The 22722-nt window shown below is 39.1% G+C and overlaps 1 protein-coding gene across 4 annotated transcripts in view; it reads right to left on the reverse strand.

Moving 5' to 3' along the window:
* Nucleotides 1–22722, reverse strand: part of slc12a5a (solute carrier family 12 member 5a) — a 165517-nt gene that overhangs the window by 24384 nt on the left and 118411 nt on the right. For all 4 annotated transcript variants that reach the window (XM_051897684.1, XM_051897686.1, XM_051897685.1 and 1 more), the window contains 4 exons: nucleotides 17051–17197; nucleotides 5282–5336; nucleotides 4706–4836; nucleotides 44–291 (listed from right to left, as the gene is read on the reverse strand). In XM_051897684.1, coding sequence (XP_051753644.1) covers nucleotides 44–291; nucleotides 4706–4836; nucleotides 5282–5336; nucleotides 17051–17197 — 581 coding nt within the window. The remainder of the gene's footprint in view (nucleotides 1–43; nucleotides 292–4705; nucleotides 4837–5281; nucleotides 5337–17050; nucleotides 17198–22722) is intronic.

Below are 22722 nucleotides of genomic sequence, written 5' to 3' on the forward strand. Positions count from 1 at the left end.
GTGGTTCTGATAAATGCGGTTATAATATTCACGAGGCACATACGGGAAGATTGGAGGCTCGAAGGCGGTCTTGATCACTCCAGCGTAGACGGCGAGAATCGAACAGATGACACAGGCGAGGAAGAGGAGCGCCAGCTTGTTCACGTACTTCACTCCTACAAACACCACGATGGCCATGAAACTCAGCACTAGCGTGCCGTAAATACGCATGTTGTTCAGCATGGCGGATTCGGCCTCGGCTCCCTCCAGACCTTCCATCTTAAAAATGGCCGCTTGTGGTACAATGTACACCTGAGATAGGAGGAGGAAAAATGGTGCAAAGAGGAAAAATGAATTAAAAGGATAAAAGCTAATCAAAAAATAAGAAAAATAAGAAAATAATTCAGGCTGTCTGTCAATATTCTATGATAAAATAACTTCCCTCACTTTATGGACTTAATCTTACATGTTTATGGATGCCGCTAACCTGCGGTCCTCATCATTTTACTTTACGCTTGTTAAACTGCCTCTCTGAGAATAAAAAGGGTCTTTCTTCTTCATTTTCTAAATGATAATCGAGTGTTTCACTAGGGACTTTTTCAAAACACCCTAAAGCACCACAAAAAATAAATAAATAAATAAATAAATAAAATTTCAGCTAATATGCCATTATAAATAATTTCATGTATCATTTTTCCTCTATTTTTCCTATCAAAACTGGTTCAGATCATCCTCATTTCAGTCAACATAACAATAACCAAATGGACAATGTTTGATATCTATTTTACTTACAAAATCGCTGATGAAGACTTAATAGCTTATTGACTTATAAGACTAATGTTTATAACATGAACTGAACAGTCAAATATAATACAAAAACAAAATTGGGGAGGGTTAAAGATCAGAAAAAGAGTGTACAAATGATAAAAACAACCCCCATTAAACAAACAGGTTAAACAAAATAACTCCAAAAAAGCATAAACCTACAAAAAGAGTAAAAAAATAGCAAACAGACAAAGAGAGACAAGGGAAAGAGAGATGAGTGAGATTCACAATGACATAGGCGGTAAAACAGACTAAAATGAGTTCAGTTCTACAAGCACTAATTGAACCAGTCAAGCATGGAATTAATACTGCAAATGGCCCGCCATTAGTCCTTATTAGAGGCCTGACCTAAATTATATTCAAAGGCATAAACTTTTGGGTGCATATGCTTTGTTTCATGCCTCTAAGCACAATATATTGCATTGTTCATTAAACTATTTAATACTTTGCCCCTTATAATTAGGATAAAAATTAGTAATTATTGAGAATCTTACGAAATTTGTCAAAAACATTCCTGGGTCATAATTCACTCTAATTATATTTAATTACATTTTGCTTACAGAAACAATTTGAGGGGGAAAATATGTCAATGTAAAGTGTCATGACATAATATCTTAATGGAAAGAAAACAAATTTATCCTAAAAATAGGCTTTATGCAGAACATATTTTTTTTCAGGTCATTTTCAGGTGACCCAGACACGATTTCATAAGATTCACCCATGTTTTGTCATTAAATAAATGCAGGGTCACTGCTGGATAAAACAATATGTTAATGATATTCAATATATTTAGTTTTAGACACACATATACACCATATAACAAAATAACAACGAAATAACAAAATAGTTAAAAAAGGATATATGACATATTAAGCATAAAAATGTAAGTAAAATATAATTATAAAATATAATTCCATAAATCTTTCTTTTTTGGGATGAAATATGACCTGGACATGATCTTGGCAGATTTTTATAAGATTCTCAATAACTACTTAATATTACTTAATACTTAATATATATATATATATATATATATATATATATATATATGTATATATTAGTGCTGCAAAATCGATTAATCAAGATTAATCGCATCTAACATAAAAGTTATATTATGTAAACAAACTTTTATGTTCGATGTGATTAATCACGATTAATTGATTTGACAGCACTAATATATATATATATATATATATATATATATTGTATATGAATAATACAAATAATATTAATTATTTAATTTTTAAGTTTCAGAATTATCTGTGATTCATATTACAATTGTTTTGGTCAACCGAGATTGTCTCCCTTCGGGATTCGGTGGATTCTCCTCACAGACTGTATTATCTGCATGTAGGAAGTGACGGCACTGCAAATAAGCTTTGCTGAATTGATGAAATACACACACATACACACATCTGATCAGCTAGTCTCTATGGTGACCTGCTCATTTTAATAATATCTGCCGAGTTACACAATACAGCTTTATTCGGCTTGCTTTAAACTGATGTCTTAGTGTCCTTCTGAACCGTAGGCTGGATAAAACACTTGCTCGAATCAGCACGCCGTGGACCCGCGGATCTCAAGCATGGAGAAGATTTTCCACGGACAATGGGAGCTAAGCCTATGTTCCTCTGGTAGAAGGAATTAACCCAGAAGTCAGATAGACTCGAGCCCCCGACGAGTAATACGAAAAAATACACGAGCAGCCGAGAACACGTGTGTTAAAACACGAGACAAGCGAGGCTCGGAGGACACGCTAGCACTCATCAGCGGCACAATTAAACGCAGAGTCTGCATAATTACTTAATTACTCTCTCTAAGAGGAGGGAGGGAAAGCAGGATGAGAGATAGAGAGATAAAACGAAAGAGTGATGAACAACAAGAAATGAAATAAACTTTGACATGTATGATTTGAGTGTGTTCTCAAAACATCCTGACTATTAAGATGTCTTCATCTGGTTGATTTTCAAAAGGCGGTTTAGAACAGGTCTTTCACTGCCAATGATATCCCACAATCCCACAAAATGTGCATGCATTTCTTTGGTTGATTTAAAGAATAAAAGTCACTTATGATACATTTTTTTCTGTTAAATTTGTCTTTCCTAACCCAAGACTTTCTTTCTCTCATGGAGATCAAAAGGAATAGTTTATCAGAATGTCCAGGCTGCACAAAAGAATACAGTGAATCGTGGATGACGAGCTCCCAAAAAGACAAAAAGCACCAAAAAAGTAGTCTATACAACTTATGCTTTATATTAAGGGCCAGAATTGCTAAACAGGGTTAATTAGATTGAGAGCACAATTCCAAAAAAGCGTGATGGGAGTAGAAAGTTCTGCGCGTGATCTACTGACGACATGCAAATTAAAGAACACGGACGCAGCCGGATCATTTCCATAATGACTAACGCAGTCTACCAAGAGCAGCACAAATTAACGTCTGGTTTAAGACATGCTTTTTTGGGCACTAAATAATGCCGCAAACACCAGTAAATTGACTAGCACAAACCTTAGTAAATCACCTTGCATGATTCATTTAAATACTCTCCTCCCATAAATTTTGCATCTGAAAGGGAAACTCCTACAAATGCATATGCAATAAGGTCAGCCGCAAAAACGACGCCTTTTCAGTGCTAATTTTTCACTGTGTGTCTTTAGTAAATCCTGACAGTAGTTTTTTAACGCCAAAAGAGGGTTTGCACTTGCACAAGCTGTTAGTAAATATGGCACTAAATGTCTTTTAAATGCTGTTTTTGCAACTTTCTTTAGTGTGTAATGTTGCTGTTTGAGCATGAAAAAGGTCTGCAAAGCACAAAGTCCCTCCAGCGGGAGTTATTCTCTATATCAGTGTCACTGTTTCTGAACTCCCTGAAACGCCTCCATTGTAGTCTTGACTTTTCTTCCGGGAATGAACACATCACAATATTCCTCATTTAAATAAAAAGCATATGCAAAATAAAGGGGCAGGGCCTGGTTGAGTTAGTAGTGTGTTGAAACTGGCGGTTATGGTAAGGGGCAGGGCATTTCCCAAACTCGCTCGAAGTGCTTGACCAATCACAACACACTGCTCCAGCCGACCAATCAGAGCACATTGTGCTTTTCAGAAGGAGGGGCTTCATAGAGACAGGAACTAAACAGAGCATTACTGACAGACTGGGAGAGAGGAGCTGCAACAATGACAAATATGTGAAAAATAATGTGTTTTTTGAACATTCAAGCATGAAAACCTGTTCTAGTACAGCCCAAAAACAAGACTTTGTAAAAGGGCATAACAGCAGGTCCTCTTTAAAGGATTAGTTCTCTTCAGAATTAAAATTTCCTGATAATTTACTCACCCCCATGTCATCTAAGATGTTCATGTCTTTCTTTCTTCAGTCGAGAAGAAATTAAGATTTTTGAGGAAAACATTCCAGGATTTTTCTCCATATAGTGAACTTCAACAGTTACCAACGGGTTTTTTGAAGTTGGAATTTATCGCCCTACTGCTGTACTTCCGCCTACGTCACGCGTGACCTTTCCAACGTGATTATGTAATGTTTGATGCACTCCAGAGCAGTGCAAGATGAGCATTTGTGTTTTTTTTTAGTTTTTTTTTTTAGAAAATGACCAATGGTTTCTCTAGATAAGACTCTTATTCCTCGTCTGGGATCGTGTAGAGCTCTTTGAAGCTGCACTGAAACTGACATTTGGACCTTCAACTTGTTGGTAACAGTTGAAGTCCACTATATGGAGAAAAATCCTGGAATGTTTTCCTCAAAAACCTTAATTTCTTTTTGACTGAAGATAGAAAGACATAAACATCATGGATGACATGGGGGTGAGTAATTTATCAGCAAATTTAATTCTGAAGTGAACTAATACTTTAAGACATGGACTCATAAAGCACACAGGTTGGTCATCTCACCAGCAGGATCTCGATGCAGCCCAGGATGTACATTGCTCCAGCATAGGTGGTGCCCAAGTAGAAGCAGATGCCTACAGCTCCTCCAAACTCAGGGCCCAGAGAACGAGAGATCATGTAATAGGAGCCTCCAGCTGGTAAAAACAGATGCATGATCACAAACAAAAAACCCTCTTAGGAAACGATATTATAGGATATTAACAAAGCATTCTGGTGTTGACAGCTCTGAAAAATTGCTCAATACAACCCACAATTACAACTTCCTGTTTCTTGGAAAATATTAAGCATGCTTATAGAGCGGTTTTTAGCACTATAGGGATAATAGCAGCCTATCGCTGATGAACAACGGACGGGAAACCAAACCTGGCAATTTCACCTCACCTCTGCTCTCCTCCAATCAGGAGATGAGATCGAGGTGGTCATTAGGACAGGCCATGCTCAGAATTATGAATACATAAATATAGCTTTGAGGATATTGCTGTCTGGTCATTGCTCAGAGTTGTTGTTGCTACGGTGACTGCTTCCTGTTTCCAAGGCGACCCACATGCACATGTTAAGCTCTAGCAGGGGCTCGCTTACCTGGCACTACGCCGTTTGTGGCGATGGCACTCATGGAGATGGCAGTGAGCATCGTCTAGAATAAAACACACAGAAGGAGAGAAAAGTAGTTGATTAGTTGACATTCACATTCAAAACACATTAAAAAGAATAATAATGCCAGGATACTACATCAGTTTAACACCACCACCAACTTACAAACAAAGATATGATTCTGATGCATTGAGTCACGATTTGTGAAATTTGGTCATGATTCAGTATTTTGAGATTGTGTAACCAATGACAAGAAAAGACTGAGTTATTGAGATTATAAAGTTGCCCTCAATGGTAATAACAAACAAACATTTTGATTCATGAGCAATTGATTCCTATGATTTGGTTCTGTTAAGTGAATCATTCAAAACGACTCACAGAAGTAAACAGTTTAAACCAGTTTGATGAATCCTTCACTGAATGGGTAATCAACATCTCTGAACTGTATGTTATTATTATGGAATATGACAATATGATGGATGGATGGATGGATGGAACGATGGATAGATCGATGGATGGACAGAATGATAGATAGAACGATAGATTAATAGATAGAACGATAGATAGAACGATAGAACGATAGATAGATAGATAGATAGATAGATAGATAGAATGACAGATGATACATGGATGGTAGATGGATGGATGGATGGATGGTAGATAGATGGTAGATAGATAGATAGATAGATAGATAGATAGATAGAATGATAGATGGATGGATGGATGGATGGTGGATAGATAGAATGATAGAATGATAGAACGACAGATAGATGGATAGAACAATAGACAGAACGACCAACAGACAGACAGATGGATAGATAAATAGATAGATAGATAGATAGATAGAACGATGGATAGAACGATGGATGGATAGAATGATAGATAGAATGATAGATGGATAGATTGATAGATGGATGAATGGATGATGGATGGATGGAACGACAGATAGATAAAACGACAGATGATAGATGGATGGAAGGTAGATGGATGGATGGTAGATAGATAGATAGAACGATGGATGGATGGATGATAGATAGAATGACAGAACGATAGATAGACAGAACGATCAATAGACAGACAGATAGATGGATAGATAGATGGATATAATGATGGATAGAACGATGGATGGATAGAATGATAGAACGATAGAATGATAGATGGATAGATAGATTGATAGATGATGAATGGATGGATGGAACGATAAATAGATAAAACGACGGATGACAGATGATGGTAGATGGATGAATGGATGGTAGATAGATAGAACGATGGATGGATGGATGGATAGAATGATAGAACGATAGATAGATGATATAACGATAGATAGACAGAACGATCAATAGACAGACAGATAGATGGATAGAACGATGGATGGATAGAATGATAGATGGATAGATAGATTGATAGATGGATGATTGGATGATGGATGGATGGAACGAATGATCAACAGAGACAGACAGATAGAATGATAGATAGAATGATAGATGGATAGATAGATTGATAGATGGATGGATGGATGGATGATGGATGGAACGAACGATCAACAGACAGACAGACAGACAGATAGATAGAACGATAAATAGAATGATGGATGGATAGATAGAAAGCAGGAGGCTTCTGTGAAAAGGAGGAAGGTGTTCAGCATTGATCTCTAGTTGTTTCTGATCACCTTGATTAAAGCAATTTAGTAGAACTTAAAGTACCAGAATAAATCTGATCTCGTCTGAAACCTCTTCTGTCTCCTTAAAGGACGAGACGTCTCCTTTTAGCGCCGCGCTGCAATTGTAAAACGTCCTGGAGATTAAAGCCGTCTTTAAATCAGCACTGAACTGTCTCCAAAAATGCAAATGCATCTATTTTGGAAGAAAAGGGTACGAGCTGATGCTGTCAGACCGAGAGGAAAACAGAACGACCCTGATGCTTCTTTAGAAACATACAGACAGAAACAAAGAGTGTTTGAATCAATAGAGAGAGAGAGAGAGGTATTACTTCTATTGCTAAGGGGGAATAATCGTTTTCAGATGAACCTGCTTTTTGTGTTCATCATTATTTGCCTGAAATTTATAACCATTTCAAGATCACTATAATGCACATGGTGTCTTGTGGCTGATTGTTTTATTGAAAATGTGTGAACATTCGTCACTGTCAGAGATGGCGACAGACAGACACACAAGCACACACAGAAAAAAAATAACGCTCTCACTTTTTAGACAAAGTTGATACCTGAATGAAACATAAATGAGAACTCCATGAGCTATGAAAGAGCAAAACAAGGATTTGTGGATTGTAGCTGCAGTTCATTAGGCTTTAATCAGTGTATAATCAGCAGTTTTCTCTCTCAGATGGGCTTGATAAGACACTAATTGACACTAAGTGTTTTTTCTTAACTGAGACTTATGTGAGATCTGGTCCATTTCCACCCACACAAACACAAGTCCAATGGCAATTCAGAAACACTCTTCATATCATCATCACAGAACTCCATATGCTAATCACATGCTGGCTGCAGCCTCTGATTGGACGATGCAGGGCACCGGCTGTTTGAACCAGTTTTCCCAGCCAATCACACCATCTGCCTTCAGCGGAGTGAGCCAATAATACTGAGACAGATACTATGACAACCAACCCAAAGATTTAGAGGAAATAATAGTGAATAAATACTGCGTAGTTGTCATTTACTGCGGGCTTCATGACACAGAATCATCTTTTTTTTTTTAGATAGAAATAAACATCTTGTGACCTGGGAGAACATATTCTGTGTAAATCACTAAATTCTATTAAATCCAAAAATTAACATGAGAATTGTTTACAAACTATCTACATTTTTATAATTTGTGTTTCATAAATGAGGCCCATTTCATTTCAAAATAAATAATATGTAAAATATTAATATTAAATATTTAGGACAAAAATAAACCAATCCGATTTCACTGTTGATGAAATCAAATTGTAACTGTATTTCTATTTTAATATGTTCATATTAAAATATAAATTATATATATTTTTATATTTTAATATGTAAATCGTTCCTGTGATTCAAAGCTGAATTTTCAGCATCATTACTCCAGTCTTCAGTGTCACATGATCCTTCAGAAATCATTCTAATATGCTGATTGGTTAAAAAAGCAGCATTTATACAGTATCTCACAGAAGTGAGTACACCCCTCACATTTTTGTAAATATTTTATTATATCTTTTCATGTGACAACACTGAAGAAATGACACTTTGCTACAATGTAAAGTAGTGAGTGTACAGCTTGTATAACAGTGTAAATTTGCTGTCCCCTCAAAATAACTCAACACACAGCCATTAATGTCTAAACCGCTGGCCACAAAAGTGAGTACACCCCTAAGTGAAAATGTTCAAATTGGGCCCAATTAGCTATTTTCTCTCCCCGGTGTCATGTGACTTGTTAGTGTTACAAAGTCTCAGGTGTGAATGAGGAGCAGGTGTGTTAAATTTGGTGTTATCGCTCTCACTCTCTCATACTGGTCACTGGAAGTTCAACATGGCACCTCATGGCAAAGAACTCTCTGAGGATCTGAAAAAAAGAATTGTTGCTCTACATAAAGATGGCGTAGGCTATAAGAAGATTGCCAAGACCCTGAAACTGAGCTGCAGCACGGTGGCCAAGACCATACAGCGGTTTAACAGGACAGGTTCCACTCAGAACAGGCCTCGCCATGGTCGACCAAAGAAGTTGAGTGCACGTGTTCATCGTCATATCCAGCGGTTGTGTTTGGGAAATAGACGTATGAGTGCTGCCAGCATTGCTGCAGAGGTTGAAGGGGTGGGGGGTCAGCCTGTCAGTGCTCAGACCATACGCCGCACACTGCATCAAATTGGTCTGCATGGCTGTCGTCCCAGAAGGAAGCCTCTTCTAAAGGTGATGCACAAGAAAGCCCGCAAACAGTTTGCTGAAGACAAGCAGACTAAGGAACCATGTCCTGTGGTCTGATGAGACCAAGATAAACTTATTTGGTTCAGATGGTGTCAAGCGTGTGTGGCGGCAACCGGGTGAGGAGTACAAAGACAAGTGTGTCTTGCCTACAGTCAAGCATGGTGTCGGGAGTGTCATGGTCTGGGGCTGCATGAGTGCTGCCGGCACTGGGGAGCTATAGTTCATTGAGGGAACCATGAATGAGCAGAGCATGATCCCCACCCTTCGGAGACTGGGCCGCAGGGCAGTATTCCAACATGATAACGACCCCAAACACACCTCCAAGATGACCACTGCCTTGCTAAAGAAGCTGAGGGTAAAGGTGATGGACTGGCCAAGCATGTCTCCAGACCTAAACCCTATTGAGCATCTGTGGGCATCCTCAAACGGAAGGTGGAGGAGCGCAAGGTCTCTAACATCCACCAGCTCCGTGATGTCGTCATGGAGGAGTGGAAGAGGACTCCAGTGGCAACCTGTAAAGCTCTGGTGAACTCCATGCCCAAGAGGGTTAAGGCAGTGCTGGAAAATAATGGTGGCCACACAACATATTGACACTTTGGGCCCAATTTGGACATTTTCACTTACTTTTGTGGCCAGCGGTTTAGACATTAATGGCTGTGTGTTGAGTTTGTAATGATGGGTCGGCAGAGCGGGGATCCATTTGCAAGCTTTATTAAGAACAGTATTTACACAGGTAGACAGGGGCAAAGGCAGGAACATAAACAAGGACAGGCAATGGTCGAGGCAGGCGGCAGACGAACAGTATCGGGTCACAGGCAGAGATCAGGGCAGGCGGCAAACAAACACAGTCCAGTACACAGGCAAGGTTCAGGGCAGGCAGCAGAGAATCACAAAGAATAAACAATCCAAACGGAAACCAGGAAACAGTCCACAAGAAAACGCTTAGTAATGATCACCACAGCAAATCAAGACTTCGCAAAGGGTGTGTGTGGCAATTGGTGATTGGTGCATGTGATTGGAAGGGAGGATTATGGGAAGTGGAGTCCAGGAACTGACAGGCACAGACAGTGATCGTGACATAACGCCCCCCTTCCGGAAGGCGCGTCCTCGCGGCGTAAATGGCACAGATAGGGAGGGGGGGTGGGTACATTGGAGACCTGTTGGCAGACGGGAACGGGGTCTCCAATGCAGGTCCAGGAACTCGGGCAGCCACGGGGGGTCAGGTGCCACGGGCAGCCATGGCGGGTCAGGTGCCACGGGCAGCCACGGCGGGTCAGGTGCCACGGGCAGCCACGGCGGGTCAGGTGCCACGGGCAGCCACGGCGGGTCAGGTGCCACGGATAGCCACGGCGGGTCAGGTGCCACGGATAGCCATGGTGGGTTAGGTTCCAAGGGCAGCCACGGCGGGTCAGGAGTGTCGGGAGGCCATGGCAGGTCAGGTAGCTTGGGCGCCCACGGCAGGTCAGGTGGCTTGGGCAACCACGGCAGGTCAGGTGGCTTAGGCGGCCACGGTAGGTCAGGTAGCTTGGGCGCCCACGGCAGGTCAGGTGGCTTGGGCAACCACGGCAGGTCAGGGTCCGTAGCCGGCCACAGCAGTTCACAGGCGGTTGAAGGCCGTGGGCGTGTAAGGTCCCCACCCGCAAGCTCAAGCAGTTCGGAGGCCGCTGATGATCGCGGCCGTGCAGGGTCCCCACCCACAAGCTCCCCACCCTCAGGTATATGGCCCCCCCCCCAAAAAGTTCTTGGGGAATTCAACGGAGGCCGTGGCGGTTTTTTGGGTAAGGAGCTCGGGTGGCGCCGGCAGGGCGAGGAGCTCGGGTGGCGCCGGCAAGGCGAGGAGCTCGGGTGGCGCCGGCAAGGCGAGGAGCTCGGCGCCGGCCTCCGTGGCCGTATCAGGAAGAGCGGATTGCTCTGGGACGGCAGCGGGCTGCTCTGGGACAGAGTTATTTTGGGGACAGCAAATTTACACTGTTATACAAGCTGTACACTCACTACTTTACATTGTAGCAAAGTGTCATTTCTTCAGTGTTGTCACATGAAAAGATATAATAAAATATTTACAAACATGTGAGGGGTGTACTCACTTCTGTGAGATACTGTACATGAAATATACATCTTTTGTAACATTATAAACATATTTACTGTCACTTTTGATTAATTTAATGCATCCTTGCTGAATAAAAATATTAATTTCTTACCCTCAAACAAAGATATCTTACTGACTCCAAACTTTTGAACACTAGTACACACACGAGCTCAAATGATTTATTTGTCAGTAAGTATCTTAATTCAAGATATGCGTCTCCTCAGTGTTACTCAGCAACAGAGTGCCGACGATATTCGGTCCCCTGGAGAGGATGAATTTACATAATCAAATGACACAGAAACTGAATTTAATACAGCCAAGCTCAGGAAACAGAAGTGCAGTAAATGGAGGGGGAAAAAGTGCATCTTACAAGCTCATAATGACTGTGAGTGTATTTATAATCAACGTTTCTCTTGCTTTGCCATCTTGGAGCTTGAGCAATGCATTCTGGGATTGACTTCTATGTGAATGATATACGCCTTAGAATTCTCAATTTAAGTGTTAATTTGATTACATCTACATCGCCGAATACACACACCACACACACAAGTGACAACAATTCATATTCATGTATTAATATATTCCCATGAATAATCTGATTAGTCAACAGAATCTTTCCCGGCTGTCACTCTCAAGCCATAAATAACCGAAGCGCTACGTGTCCGTCATCCGCCTGTCAATGTTTCTGTGCCTGCCGACTATTTGAAAGAGGATCAATGCTGTTGTTTGTGTCCTTTAATGATTCATTACTGCATTTCTAATGTCTTCAGTCTGTCTTAAAGAGGCGAGCTTCTCCATCTCTGTGATGTATGAAAGAATCAGCGTTCTCTCCTCCTCTCCATCTGTTGCCATGAGAGACCGAACGCGATGAAAAGCAAGCCATGGGCGTCTGGCAATGAGCTGGTAATTTCAGATGACATCGATAGTGTCTCACTACTTCTAAATATGATGTGTTGAGGTGACGCTCGCACCACCCTGGACCGCTGGCGATTCTGCTGATGGTGTGGACGGGCAGATAAATCATACATGCACATTTTTCAAAGCCGTTTCCTGGAAGTCATTAAGATGCACTAGTCGAGGACAGGCAAACGTCATCTGTAGCTTCATCAAGACACACACAGTCTCGCAGGGAAACACACTCTAGTAATGTTTTCATGCACACCTCAGAATGTTTCTCAGAGGCCGTTTTAACCTCGTTTTGAAGCCTTCATTATCTTTGAGTGTCTCTGATGGCCGTGGCTTTTCACATAATGTGCTTGGATTTTAAATAAAAAACCTGTATGCATTAAATTAATGTTACTGTCAATTTATCTGGCTGTTGCCTTTTATGCCTTTCAGCAAGTTCAAATATTACATTAGGGTGAATCTCATTAAATCTGTAAAAAACGTATTGATGTCCCAATGCACCGCAAAATCAAAAGCAGTGTTATTATTGTTAACTAAAACTATTAAAAACGTATTAATTGCAATAAAGATGAAATAAAATAAAAAATATTAGATGAAAAATGTGAACTGAACAAAAACTCTCTACTGAAATAAGTTTGAGTATTATAAAAATGACTAACTGAAATAAAAGTAAAACTGAAATAATAAATTAAAACCATTAAGAAAGATTTTTAAAAATTACTAAAAATTAAACTATAAACTAAAAACTGAAAATATAAAAATAAAAGCTAATTCAAATATTAACAAAAGAAAGTAACTAATTACTATATTAATAATGTTTTGCATAACAAAAATGAAGCCTAATTTTAAGACCATTAAGATGTTTTGAACTGACATTTTCATGAAAATTAAGCCCCTTTTCACCTCACATTTTAATTACTGTAATGTACGAAAATTGTAAATAATATTAATTGCATTATTTAATTTGTGATTATTTTTTTTAAATACTAATTATCATGCTAGCATTTAATTTATTCTCATTTAAAAAAAAATAATAATAATTTTGATAATCTAATGAGAGCCCTGAGAATAATAGGAATTATAATAACCCTCAAAAGTAAAACATCTGGACACATTATGCAATGAAAACTGGGAGCAAATGTGCTAAATTATCATGAAAAAATGCGATGCAAAAAAACTTAATAGTTCTAAAATATCTGATCATATTATTGTTTTGTCTGCGCTTTCGTATTCTGTGTCCTTCAAACATGTGATCCAAACATACTTGAGGTTGCCAAATCCTTCAAAGCAAGGCTTAAAACGTCACTAGAGCAACTAGAGAGACACCAGAAAAGAAAGAAGGCCTAAAAATGACTACTGGATGGCATTCTACAGGCTGTTCTAGAATCAGTTTCTGTATTCAGATGCAAAACAAAATGCAAAAACTCAACAACACAAAAATACTTTTTACAACATTTTGAAATGATCATATTCTTCTCCACTCTTGACATCAAATGTAAACCGCACGTGACGTAAGCACATTCTATAAGCCCTGATATCATGAAGACTGTCAGCTTATTAGACACAATCAGGAAACACTGTTCATGTCAATGGACACAGCATGTACTCAGATAGAAAAGCAGCTTTTCTATGCAATCACCTGCTGCTGGACGACATCTAGGCGAGGTGCTTTTAGCTTCAGTGTTTTTGTCTGAAAGCAACTGGATGCTTTTTAAATGGATACATCGTGTTGCTGAAATCTTTGTTTGGTGGATTAAACTACAACACTCAAAGTGACAGAAGAGCTTTTCTACAAATGGCGGGAGAGGTTTTCCTGATGGATCGAAGCTTTCTTTATAGGGATGAAAACAAGTGCTGCTTATCATTTTCTTTAAATAGCATGTGCAACATGATGCATTATACAACCACAAATGCAGAAAAATCTGTAGTACACCTCACCACCTTGCATGTTTGATATGGCAAGTGGTGTCCAGTTATCATTTCTGAAATAAAAAAGCTTTTTTTTTTTTTTTTTTTTATATGATTGTGTGTAAAAATTCATAACTCTTCAGTCTGATTTAATAATAACATTTAAGGTCATTGAGCACAGCTAGTGATCTGCTGTCACAGCTGAGCATATATTGGCAATTTGAATGCCGTTCACACTTCGAGAGTTGTGTTGTAGTATGCAATTCCAAACACAACCAGAGCATGTCAATGTGTGAGAGAGAGAAAGAGAGATGAAGAATTAGAAAAGAATGAGACTCCTGAGCTCATGATAAAAATAGCACTTCCACAGGCGCTGGAGAATCTAGGTTGCACACGCAAACATACAAATCACATACCAATGAGCACGTACACTGAAGTGCATGGCATGCCTGGTGACACGTACATATGTGCAGGCGAAGGCATGCACACGGATGAAAGAGATGCATGTTAATCAGTGAGTCTTTGAGAATGTTACGGCATGCAAATGTGGGACATGCAAATTCAGAATCATTGAAAATTAACATCAGATATGTGTATGCGGCAGGATGATAACTTAGGGCTGGGTATTGCTTGAATTTTAGCGATTCCAATTCTGATTCTGCTTATCGATTCCGATTCTTATCGATTCCTAGTTTCAATTCCAATAGTAAAAAAAAAAGAAGTCTGACATTTAGAGTGCTTTGCTTTCCCACTAGCACTTTTGGTGCGCACCCGGGTTCTACTGACGTCAGAGTTTGGTTCGTTTGGATGATGTGAATGCTGTTTTCCACAAACAGTAGCACAGTCCTGGTAAAAAGGGTGGTCTGGGGTATGATTCATGTGAACTTCGTTTGCTGCTGATATAAATGCAATGATATTAAATCACAGAAGTGAACCTCTATTGATGACGTATGATTTGATAAACTGTGTGCTTGTGCTTGTTCTCACTCACTCTCCTGAAAAGCATGACTGACGCACTGCAAGGCATGTATATCTCATTTCTGCTGGCCTGGACCTCAGCGGAAATGGACTCCCTTGTTCTTTGGAACATTTGCAGTACATTCGCGGCAGATAGATGCAAGTGCCATTATGTACTAATGTTTTGAAAACAAAACCAAAGGTTCAAAAAACAAAATATGAAAGTGAGGTGAGGTGAGCAACACTTTGCATTTAGCCGCCTTCTCCTGCGTCGTTGTTACCAAGGACTCAGAGGTGCACTAGCGGATGACCTAGAAGCTGCAGTCTTTAGCATCCTTGTTAGTGTGCCCGCCTCCCATGCTGAAGACAGCGATTTAAATCCCGCTCAGAGTGGGTCGAGTAGGACTGGTTATATTTGGTGCCGTGACCCGGATGGGAGTGAGGTTTAGGGGGGTGAGTATAACGGAGGCAAGCTACCAACTGACGCTAGAGGCTTGCGGTTTTTAGCATTCCTTGTTAGCACCCCCGCCTCCCATGCCAGAGATGCCGGATCAAATCCCACTCAGAGCGGGTCGAGTAGGACTGGTTATATTTGGTGCCGTGACCCGGATGGGAGTGAGGTTTATGGGGGGTGAGTAATACGGAGGCAAGCTACCAACTGACGCTAGAGGCTTGCGGTTTTTAGCATTCCTTGTTAGCACGCCCGCCTCCCATGCCGGAGACTCCGGTTCAAATCCCACTCAGAGCGGGTCGAGTAGGACCGGTTGCATTTGGTGCCGTGACCCGGATGGGAGTGAGGTTTATGGGGGTGAGTATAATGGAGGAAAGCTAGTAAGAGCTGTATGTGTAAACCTCACTCCTCTGGCCTCAAGTGGTGCGCTAGCGACTGACGTCCAAGGCTGCGGTCTTTAGCATCCCTTGTTAGCACAAACGCCTCCCATGCCGGAGACTCCGGTTCAAATCCTACTCAAAGCGGGTCGAGTAGGACCTAGTTGCATTTGGTGCCGTGACCCAGATGGATAACGGAGGAAAGCTAGTAAGAGCTGTATGTGTAAACCTCACTCCCCTGGCCTCAAGTGGCGCACTACAGATTGACGTTCAAGGCTGCAGTCTTTAGTGTCCTTGTTAGCGTGCCCGCCTCTCATGCCGAAGACGCTGGTTCAAATCCCGCTCAGACCGAGTCGAGTAAGACAGGTTATACTTGATGCTGTGACACGGATGGGAGTGAGGTTTAGGGGGGTGAGTGTAACGGAGGCAGTAAGAGCTGTGCAAGTAAACCTCACTCCCCTGGCCTCAAGAGGCATGCTAGCGACTGGCACTAAATGCTGCGTTCTTTAGCGTCCTTATTAGCATGCCCACCTCCCATGCCAGAGACGCCAGTTCAAATCCCGCTCAGGGCTGGTAGAGTAGCCAATTATATTTGGTGCAGTGACCCGGATGGGAGTGAGGTTTAGGGGGGTGAGTGTAACAGAGGAAAGATAGTAAGAGCTGTGTGTGTAAACCCTCAAGTTGTGCACTAGAAACTGTAGTCTTTAGCGTCCCTGTTAGCACGCCTGCCTCCCATGCCGGAGACGACGGTTGGAGTCCCACTTGGAGCGGGTCGAGTAGGACTGGTTAAATAAGCAACAGGAGTAAATAACTGCTGCTTTCATGATGCAAGCGTACCGCAGTTCGGACCCAAATATTATAATGTGAACACAATCGAGTGGGGGCAGGGGAGAAATCAAACTCGGGTTCAGACCAGGCAATCGAACCAAGTGTGAAAGCACCCTTTGATATCAAAAATATTTATTCCGTCTTTTTGCAAAACATTTTGTTGCAGCTGAACAAAAATCAGCAGCCTAAAGAAAACTTACTCAAGGAACTTACCGCAGCAAAATCAACTAGCCTAACTAATATACATTTCAACCATTATTAAAGACAAGCGAACAGTCAGTAATAAAATAAGAACAAATAAACAAATTAGCAATAGCACATATTGCATGGTGTGTGACTCACCGTGGAGCAGCACATGAGGACGATGATGAAGGCTTCAATGACCCCGCCGATGCCCACCATCCAGGTCATCCTGAGAAACAGAATCACGCCCAGGATGTTCTGCAGGCAGGGCAGGTAGACGCCCATGAGCGTGCCCATCCGTGGAGCCTGTGAACACACAAACACACATGCTTACAGAACGCACAGCAGTCTATTAGATGAACAAGATCTGATTAGATCTGTTCCGTTGATCAGCTTCATGCTTTCATTTTGTTGTTCAGCAACCAAAACACATGTTTTAATCTCATGAGTGTAAAAACAATAATGCAAATGTTGTTGTTGTGATAAAGAGAGAGAGATAATAAATCAATGGAAAAGATGGAAATATCATGGAATATTAAAATTGATTTCCAAGCCTGGATAATAGTAATGCAAAATAATAAAAGTCACAGAAATGTATGTAGTCTGAGTATATATTATGCTCTAAAACATTTAATGGGCTAGAAATGAATTTTTAAATGCAATCTCAATAAAAAAGATTTTTAAAAATCGTTGTCTCGTAATCACAAATAATGGAAATGGAAAGCCATTAGTCAAAAGGTGTGGGAAAATTATAAATCATCTTCCAAACATGAATGTGTTGTACTTAAGGAGACTTGTGCTGTTACTTTACTAAGTGATCAGACACAACTTTCATCTGGTGGACAATAAAAAAAAAGGGGGACACATTATCTAAAATTATTATCTAAAAACCAAAATGTCAGAGAGACATCAAGAAACCACCCTAAAATCATCCACAACATCCGAGAATCCACTCAGAACACCATAGCATCATGGCTGTGAGTTTTTCATGGGCAAACACGACTCACATTTACTTCAGAAAATCTAAAAATCTAGTTATAATATAGCAGAGCAGTTTAAACCCTGTGATCAACATGACTGTAAATTAGTATAAATAGATGACTCTCCTCTCCGCACACTAAACATTAACTGCTATTGTGTTCGCTGTGTGTAGAGTTTGTTTCAAAGGCTTTCAAAGGTAAGTAAGAGCCAATGTCATATTCAAAGAGAAAGTCTGTGTGTGTGTGTGTGTGTGTGTATGTGTGTGTGTGTGAAGTGGCCATGTAATTACTAACACACAGTGAGTAAATGTCTGCCAGCTTGATAAATGGTGAGTGTGTGTGTCTGTGTGCGCATGTCCATCAACACGGCATCCAAAAACACCTTCACTGAAATACGTCCCGTCCTTGTTCAAGGATACTGTCAATAAAATGCAATTATCCCAGTGTCCAAAAAGGGCAAACAGGCAAACTCGGTTCACCAGCCTCAACAAATCCACAGTGGATGTAGTGGAAGGTACAGAACGACTGGGCACACAAACACACACACACACACACACACACACACACACACACACACACACACACACACACACACACACACACTCTCAAGGGCTTGTCAAAGCACTTTTCAATTCACACAGTTGATTAAAAGTGATCTAATGGGCGTCTGAGTGAGAGTCCCACGTGTCTCTTAGGAGTTCAGACCTGAAAACATGCGCTGAATAACTGAGTAGCGTTCACTTACTCACTCACTTTACTGTAACTACCATAAGAACAGTGTGCAACTAGTTTCCCTTCAAGTGATATTCTGGCTCCTAAATGGCCCTAAAAAGCAGTGTAAAAAATTAAATAAATAATAAAAGACAATAAATAAGATTTAACTAAATAAATTTGATTAAAATAAAAAATAAAAAAATGAAAAAACTTGATTAAAATAAATTAAAAATAATTAAAATAAATATAATTTGATTTAATCAAATAAATACATTTGATTAAAATAAATAAATTTACAAAAATTAAATTGGATTTAAATAAATAAACAATACATCTAACAGTATATAGTACTATAGTGAGGAGAAAAAACACATAATAGAAACTAAATATTTTTCAAATAATATTTTGCACATATTTAAAAAAATATTTCACATTATTAATTGTGTCTTTATACATTAAAATATATTGCTGCCACTTAAATTTTTTAGCATTGGAGTCCCTCACACAAAAATGATCATATTTTGGGTTAATGTCATCTAACTGATTGAAAATCCCTGATGCAGCTTTTTGCATTTGTAAAAACTATTATTTCACCAATATAGCAGATTAGTATTAATTATAAAAAAAAAACTACTTCTTTTTGAACATGGTATTCTTTCAAGTATTCATTGTGTATGAATATATTAATTTTAATGGTGATATTGTAGATATATGGACATTCAACTATTCACACGTGTTTATATCAGCTCTTTTATGGCAGCTTTGAATATGACTCATCCAACCAGAATCTAAAGCCAGAACTATATGTTTTATAAATTAGAACTAATTACAGTAATTGTCGTTAACTATTATATTTGGGAGACAATCTGACATGCTAAAAGGAGCAAAGACAATAAGAACCACAGAGAGAAAAGATGCTTCCCTGCGGCATATTTTTAACCTTCATGACAGACTGAGATTAGGACCCTTCAGATGGGACACACACACACACACACACACACACACACAAATCAGAACAAGTCATCCATACGCTCGAAGCGACAGCAGATGGCAAACTGGGAAACAAGACTTTTAATTTAATTAACCTGAAATAAATAAGAAGGCCTGAATAATGCATGCCATTAAATTCAATATCAGCCATGCAAATGTGCAATTCTGTGTGGGATAATTTGATTTCTGAAGCAAGGATTAATTCCAGTATTAATGTAATCTAATATAATGTGGCTTTATGCATCACGTCTAAACAACGGCAATAATTATGTTCTATGATAAGGTCCTAAATGAAGTGAACCTCACACATCCGTGGTTTACATGCAAGCGTTAAAAATGAGGCTTTTTATTAAGTCTGTATATAATGCATAATAAAATTTTTTTTTAATAAATAACTTTAAATAATAGTATTTTTTAATAATAATAATAAATCATAATAAGTTTCCATAAATAACAGTAACCACAGTTATATTTCAATACTTGCACAAGGTCATGTCATTAAAGAGTATAATGCATAATGCATTTATTGAGTTCTGATACACTATATGTTAAAATTTAACCATGAATAGGTACGTATTATATTGCATCGTAAATATGGTTACAGTTATTTACGAGAACAAAACTGATTATACGGCATTATAAATATCTTTACAAAATTACATACACAGTCTTTGTTACCAGCACAATAACACATCAGAACGACTCTCGCAATGTGTCGGCTAGTAAAAACAATCTGGTTTTAAAAACAATTTTAAAGGTGCAGTGTGTACATTTTCTACCGGCATCTAGCGGTGAGGTTGTGAATTGCAATATAGAGAAGCTACGGTGGCCAACACAGGACAAAAATGTCGTCGTCTGAGACAGCAGAGAGAAGCCAAGCAAACGCGCTCTGTAGAGCAGTTTGTCCATGTAGGGCTACTGTAGAAACATGCTGGCGCAAAATGGCGAATTAACATGTAAGGGGACCCACGGTGTATGTAGATAGAAATGGCTAAGGTGATAAAAACATAACAGTTCATTATGTAAGGTCTTTATACACCACTGAAAACATAGTTATGTAAATTATATTGCATTTCTGTCAATAGATTCTTCTAAATATTACACATTGCACCTTTAAATTCAAACCTCAACTTAGTATGAAGTAGTATAGACATGAATGATGATTCTGACTTTCCAGAGTTTTGGCAACTTCTTAACTATTAAACTGTGAGAAAACGTTAAAAAAAAGATAAAACATATTTAAGCAACATTTAACAATATAATAAAAAGTGATATTAAAATTCAAGACAAAACTAATGCAGCTGTAAAATAAAGTTGTCCAAAAAAATAAGCAAAAATAAGCATATTAGCATTGGGGTACTTTCTGTGAAGTTTACTTTTGTAATAATATGCTAATGTTGCCCATATTTAAAAAGATGATGCTCTTCTCCTCTATTATTTATTTTATATGGCAATGTGTATTTTTAATAGATTTGAAAAAGATTTTTTTTATATATATTTTCTGTTTTCACTTTAATTTTAGGTAAAATTTAAGGAAATTGGTTGTGTTTTTGTCATTTTTATTATTATTATTATTATTATTATTATTATTTTTAAAAAGTGTACTTAGTTTTTTTTTAGTCTATATAGTTTTTATTATATTAAGTTTTAGTTTAATTGGTTTTAGTTATTTTAGTACTTTAACAAATTAAAATGAGAAATGTTATATTGGCCTTTTTTTATATATAAAAACTTAAAAAAATAAATCATTTTTTATTTTATTTCAGTTAATGATTATTTTATTTCAAATAATGAAAATGTTTTTTTTTTTTTATGGTTTTAGCTTTAGTTAGGGATAATAGAGTGCCGCAGTGATGATGTATCTTTGCAGGCCAACCCAGAAGTTCACATCATCTTGGTTCCCTCGACAAAACCCCGATACGATTCTTTCTTTGGCTTTTGGATTATTGCAGAAAACAAGGTCCGTGACTAACAAAAGCCACTGACTTCAGGATGATGGAACGGGAAGTGTTAAAATGCTAACTCGTTTCTGGTTTTGGCCTACAAAAATCCGTCATCCCTGCTGCAATCTATATCTCTGACCTGTAGTACTAGATCTTGAAGGAGTCCAATCCCAGACCCTCCAAACACGAGCAGCACTCGTCTTGTGAAAACCACAGCGAATCCAGGCGAAGGGAAGCAGATCATATTTGTCATTTTGACATCCTTCTCTTCATGCTAATGTGAGACACCTCTTGCCTGATGTCAGAGGAATACTAATCAGATTTACTGTCTGTCTGTGTCCTGGTCTCAATAATGTCTTTCTTTCTCACAATCTTTTTTCCAGCTTTTGACTTGATGACAGGGAAAGAATTATTTCGGCAGAATTTACATAAAACTTAACCGCTGGAAAACAGACACCAACAGCCACACAGCCATAACTTACTAAAGATATTGAAAATGTAAGATAAAATGAATGAATCAAGCCATATATTTCTAGAGACCAGAATATCATAAACCTGAGAGCATCATGGATGCGTTTTGCATGGCCAAACAACTTTATTTCATAAAGAGCGCTTTTGTTTGCTATGTGACAACTGAAATGAAACAAAATGATTGCATAAAATGGCCAAGGCTGCTCGTATATCCGTTTCATTCATGAAATGCGTGTCAAGGTAAGATTACGGCTCCGTTCTCACAATAACAATACAGCTGTGCTCTTGAAAGCATGTTCCACTCCATTCCCCACCCCAGCATCCATGAACAATAGCAACACACAAACACTTCTGACTGCACCAAAATCTCCCATCTCATCCACTTTCATCTCTGGCATCCCTCTAATTACAAGCAGGAGAGTTTGCGGTTCAAGAGGCGCGTGTATAACACATCTGAGGAGTCAGTGAGATGTGTCCAATCAGCAATTAGTAATTTAAAAGTGCTGTCGCCACAGAAACACTGGAGTTTGGGGTCAGGATTTAATATCAGGCACATAATTAACGAAACAAGATACAGTGAAACACATACTAACACAGAACAGCCTTCCATACAGTTCTGTGGGAGAAAACGCCTTGTTGATGCCAGAAGAGACTGACCAGACTTTTGAGCTGATAGAAAGGCAAGAGTAACTGAAATTTGCACTCAATACAACCGAGGTCTGCAGAAGAGCAT

This window comes from Ctenopharyngodon idella, chromosome 6, assembly GCF_019924925.1.
Source record: "Ctenopharyngodon idella isolate HZGC_01 chromosome 6, HZGC01, whole genome shotgun sequence".
In the NCBI taxonomy this organism is placed as follows: Eukaryota; Metazoa; Chordata; class Actinopteri; order Cypriniformes; family Xenocyprididae; genus Ctenopharyngodon; species Ctenopharyngodon idella.